The 6000-nt window shown below is 39.9% G+C and overlaps 1 protein-coding gene across 1 annotated transcript in view; it reads left to right on the forward strand.

Annotated features, from left to right (window-relative positions):
* Nucleotides 1-6000, forward strand: part of b3galnt2 (beta-1,3-N-acetylgalactosaminyltransferase 2) — a 49190-nt gene that overhangs the window by 28542 nt on the left and 14648 nt on the right. The window contains exon 6 of the mRNA XM_028820871.2: nucleotides 5298-5408. Coding sequence (XP_028676704.1) covers nucleotides 5298-5408 — 111 coding nt within the window. The remainder of the gene's footprint in view (nucleotides 1-5297; nucleotides 5409-6000) is intronic.

A 6000-nucleotide genomic window follows, 5' to 3' on the forward strand; every position in this document is an offset into this window, starting at 1 on the left:
AACACGGCTCATGGTTTTACAAGGGCTCTTATCTACAAACTTAATGCCACCATAACCCAAACCGTTCCCCACCCAAAATCCGCAAATTTCAATTGTCTAACTTTTTGCTGATTAAGATTGAGACCCTGTTTAATCTTGTTTACTCTGCATTTCTGTTAGTCCTTCTTGAATGTGAGAATTGAGGTTTGTGCCTTGGTGTGAGTAACTGGGGAAACTGGCATTCCTGATTTTGAAAAAGAACATGGACATTGTAACATGTATGACCACCAGGGGGCGCAGCCGCCACCCAAACCTGACACAGACAGACACTAGTACAAGTTACAACACACATTCATTTTATAGTGGGAAACACTTCCCAATTGTTCCCACCTTCACAGAACAGTATAACAATAAGCACAGCACAACAAAACTGCAATTTCTATGTCATTTTTCTTTTTGTCTCAGTCCTTTCGCCTCCACTCCTACTCCCGTAAGCTTCATCCCTCTTCCTCCCGACTCTGGCTCCCTGAATGAAGGCAGGCGGCTGGAACGCAGGGTAGCTGCCATCTAGCGCTCTGGGGGAGGGAGTGCCATGTGTACATCTGTTCCCCTGGGGCCTCATGTATAAACGGTGCGTACGCACAGAAATGTTGCGTACGAATGTTTCCACGCTCAAATCGCGATGTATAAAACCTAAATTTGGCGTAAAGCCACGCACATTTCCACGGTAACTCATACCTTGGCGTACGCAATTTCTCCGCTCGGTTTTGCAGACTGGCGGCACCCAGCGTCAAAGCAGTGCTATTGTTCCTGTGTGATCACTCTTTCTTTCTTAGCTCCACATTCCTGACGCGGCTTTATAAATACACTGAAATTAACTGCATATTGTTTATTAGTGTAATGCATCTGATTGTAATTAACCTGTAGCAATATAATGGTCCAGGGAATAGCCATAGTATTCCAAATACCATAACTGCTTTAGCGTTGTAACTCTCACTGCATCTTCTTCTTCTTTCAGCTGCTCCCGTTAAGTGTTGCCACTGCAGATCATCTTTTTCCATATTACTCTCACTGCACCACTCGGAGTATTTATATCACTGTATCTGAGTGGGGAATCACAGCAGCAGCTGATCGGAAAGAGAATTATCGGTATACAGTTTCAAGTACACACTACCTCAACCACGGCAAAAAGCGTCAAAGCCTTTCCTGTACGGACCTCACGTTTCAGAAACAGTTTCATCCCAAGAACTACAAACGCACTCAATCAGTCCATCAAGTGCTCCTTGTAGAACTGTTTGTACTTATAAGTACAATCACCTCACTGTAAACTTACACTACAGTTATAATATTGCACAACCTGCGCTACTTTATAAAAAGCGTATGATGACAATATCATTTTTAAGATGAAATGCAGCAAAATATGTTGCTTATAGTATACAGATAAAACTTTAACTTCATTTAAATAATCTGCATTGTTAATAATTAAAAATGTGAGGACACGGTGCCGCAGCGTATAGCTAGTTCACGGATAGCTCCTGCCTTCGCTGTATTATTGCTGGTGTTGACGCGACACTGGAAGCATAGATGGATAGAATAATTAAACATGTACTACGAAGATATTTCAATGTTCCTTAAAAGTTTTGAAGAATCAGCGTTCTAAGCTTACAGATGGCTTAACGTCTATTACAGAGCTGATTGTGTGGCGATTGAGTATTTGGAGAAAGAAAAGTACGTTTGAAAGAGACAGTACTTCTGTAATAAATTATTTCATCGAAGGTCGCACATGGCGCAGCAAGCCTCTTGCGTGAGATATGAACAATCACTGCGCCACCGTGTTCCCATGTTTAATAACATGCTTTCATTGCTATCATCATGAAAATGATATCACGTATACATCTCAGTATTTTAATTATTCAGAGAGCTGTAATATCTCGAATGTAATGGATTCTGTGTCCTGTCGGAGAAAGAGAAAGAACGGAAGCACGTAGTGATTCACACACACAGAGCACATAGAAGATCAAATACAGAACAAAGCATTTAACGTGCTACTTGAGAAACTAGTAAAATAAACGATTTTAAGATGAAGTTTATGATGTTCTACTTTAATGGCAAAATAAACTACGTGATTAAAGTGGAAATTTCGAGATTAAAGTTGGCACTGTGTGCCTGTGTTTTTTGTTTGTACCCTAACACGCTTTCATATGACACTCAGATGGTGGGCTACGACTTGCCTTTTCACGGCGACTTTGATATGTGATTTCTTTTTTATTTCGGGGACTGTGCGACTTTGTGAATTTGATCTTTCGAGTTTCTCCGACACTATGTCACTCGATCAACTTCCTTTTGTTGATTATACCACTGTTTAAACCAACAAATAGTACGTTCTTCCTTTGCCTCCACTTGGTATTCACTGAAATTCTTATTTTCCCCCGTGCTTTTCCCATTGTCTTTTCACAGAAGGCTGAGCTTAAGGGCTACTTATATTGATTTGCATATTCAAAGAGGCGTAATTCTGGGAGGAGTTGGGGCGGGACAGAAGGCGCGTGCACGTGCGTTACTTTTCACGCTGATCGGGATTTATGTAGTAGAAGAACGTGAAAGTATGCGTGCGCACAGATTCCTGCATCTGGATTTTTCTGTGCGTACGCATAATCCCGCTTTTGTGCATACGCCATGTTATAGTGTGAGTTCTACGCACGGCGTTATGCATGAGGCCCCTGGTCCTTCCGTTATGGCCCGCTGTCAGTCACACAGTGATTTGAGGAATGCTAGATTGAAAATTACTTGGATATGTCTGTCTGTAACCATTTTAAAAATGATCAGACCTTATACTGTACATGAAGGATGAATGTGTTAAGTAACACCTGGCAAGTGGTAGCCTTGAAGCTTAATGGTTAGAGAAGTAGGAAATTGTGATATCCTGAAAGCCACTTGATGGGTATGCAATAGGAGTCTGCCAATTCATGAAATGAAGCCTTCAAATATTTTAAGATGAATATTGATTTTTTTTTTTTAACATCCAGTTCATCTTACTAGACCTTTTTTTTGTCAGCCCAGCAGTTTTTCCAGGTCAAATATACTCAATGAAATCTTCAGAGGTGAATTGTCTCCTTTTTATAACACATGAACCGACTAGTAAATTCCCAGAAAAACTTCTCTTTGATCATCTAAGGCCTCAGTCCTTATTTTCCTGGTTTAATAGCTGCTGATGTACACTGTAGATCTTTCTGCCCTCCCAACAGCCCGTGCATTGTTGCAGTAACCAGGTCCCTATGTTGGATTATGTAGCTCATTGAGTGAGCTTGTCTTTAATCAGGGCGCTATAATTGTGGTGTTTTATATCTGCAAGTGGCTGAATTGATTCTTTTGTGCATCACGTTAGTTGTTGGTCAGACTCTTTTATATGAGGGTGAAAGCTAGGAAAATGAATGAAGTGTGGCTTATTTTGGAAATCTGAATTTAAATCCTTGATCCTTTATTAGAATGTTTTATGTTGTGTGATTTATTCTGCACCTCATCGCCCAACCACGTCTTTTGTCTTGGTAAAAAAAAAAAAAAGAATGTCTTAAATACTACTGACATTTGGCAGTGTCAGTGGATGGAGTTTAAGGAGTGACTGGAGGGCATGCTGCCTGCTCCCCCAACAAATTCACCATGTAACTAAAATAAATCACAAATGAAGGATATTTTTTCTCAGTGTTAAAGAAAACAATTAATTTAAATATGCCATTCAACAACTTAGACCCATGGTGACACAGCGTTAGTGCTGCTGCCATATAGTAAAGAGCCTGGGGGTTGAATCCCGGGTACTCCCTGCATGGGGTTTGCACGTTGGTCCCCATTGTTTGCTCCAGTTTCCTCCTGCAGTCCAAAGACACGTGGGTTAGGTGAAATGGCAGTGCTGAATCATCTCCTGGTGTGTGTGTGTGTTCACCCTGTGATGAGCTGGTGCTCAGTCCAGGGGTGGTTCCTGCCACGCTAGGATTGGCTGCCCCCTACCCTTGATGAGTGGGGCTAGAGAATGGATGGATCAATGAATGCTGTAATATGTCCTGCCCTGTGCAACTCACTTTTACACATCACCAGTCCTTAAATGAGAGAGAAATACAATGTGCAACTTTAAATTAAGGCTGGTTCACTGCGTCAGATTTGGTATGAGAGAGGCAATTCCAACTTCAGTATGTTGTATTCAGTATTTTCCTCTTACACACCTGAAAGACACTGTCAGCGAAACAGATTGTCAGTAGTTAGCAAGAGGAGTTAAACGGTGGTACACGTGGCTTCAGCCTAAGCCCACCTGTGCAAACAGCATATGGCGGTCTGAGCAAATCTAAGTCATGTTGCATTGTGACGAAATACTTATAAAACAAAAATATGTCTGTCTCTTTGCTGACACAAATCAATAACAGAAAATGCTCCAACTTTTATATTGATTAACAAGTCGCACCTGAGTGTTGCACTATGTGTACATTTTCTAACTTCTTAAAATAAGACGTGCTTATTTTGCCTCAATTATAATACATAGATTATCAAACTAAAAAGTGTTTTCTATCATTGAAATATCATTCATGATATTGGTGTCCTTTTTTCTGTTGATGACTGACTTATAATATAAGCTACTGTAATTAGACACGCTAGTGCCATCCTCTTGGAGCCTACATTACACCGACCATCACACACAAATCAAGTGAGCCACGTTCTGTTACAAGTTTCGAACATCTGGGTGTACAGAATGGCTGGACGTAAGAATGTGACTGAAGCGTCATTGAAATGTGCAATGAAACAAGGTTTTCTGTTCACTTTATTGTCCTGCCCCCTGGAGCTGCTAACATCAAAAGAGTCCTTTAACTTGAGGATGTTTGTAACGTTAAGCTACATAGACACACAGACACTTTTATTAAGGTGGATTAAAAATCGCAAAACATTGGGGCTACATTGGTCAGTTCATTAAGACGTGAATCACAATGAAAAGCAGAATCCATGTTAAGGTGTCACGACAAGGACTTGAAAGAATAGGCTTGGCACTTTGTAAGTCATTTATTTTTTTTACAATTGTAGTATTAGTTTATTTGGCCTGGAAACTTGTATTGTTACGTAAAGCATAATTTAGAAAATTGATAAAAGTTTTCAGTGGCAGTCTATGGAATACCAGAATGCATTTGGAACAATCCATATGAAAAAAGTGACTTGCAAAAATACTCCAATTATCCTTTAATGTTCTCTAGAATTTGGTAGGGTAGGGTTGTAGATGATTTAATCTGATTATAAACTACAAAGAGGAGAATCATTGTGTCATTTTGTCTCTTTATATACTTCAGGGGTTTGAAGGCACACTTGTGTGGGAGACCTTAGACCCAGAGGGCCTCATTACAGCAAATGTCGCCAGTCTTGTATTTAATTCTGGAGGTGGCGTACTGAGAATAAATGCGGTAAGTTGCTCCTTGTTGATACACTCGCATTTGACACTAACAAGTGCTGCAGGCAGTCGTCAGTGAGTTGACAGACTAACATTTATCATTTTCTTAGTTTCTTCATTGATGGAGCAGATTTCTCAGTATCTGTTTTCTTTTTGCTGGTTAGTTAAAATTTGAAGAACTATTTTAAATCCTTTACCAAAATTTGATAATTTAGACTGTAAAATATAATATAACTTAATTTTATAGCTTTGTCATTTCAATAATTTTAGAATGCCTTTTGCTCATTGTTACTTAAAGAAATACACCTCCAAAAAATTATATATATAATACACACACACAGGGTGGGCCATATTTATGTATATGATGTTCCATAGGCTGTAGCATTTAAACTACTGAGTGAAAAGTATCGAAAATGGCATCACTGTGTAGCCTGTGAATGGGAGTAACTATGTGCTGGACCGGACTACCCCTGCTGTGTCCAAATACAGAATTGGCAGTGAATCGATTCTGGCGAGAGCAGTGCGTACATTGTATGCGTTTGTACTCCACTACGAACAACTATGCGGTGGTGAAATAGAGGATGGCAGTTTTTAAGAAATTAAGT

The sequence above is a fragment of the Erpetoichthys calabaricus genome, chromosome 15 (genome assembly GCF_900747795.2).
Source record: "Erpetoichthys calabaricus chromosome 15, fErpCal1.3, whole genome shotgun sequence".
Lineage (NCBI taxonomy): Eukaryota > Metazoa > Chordata > Cladistia > Polypteriformes > Polypteridae > Erpetoichthys > Erpetoichthys calabaricus.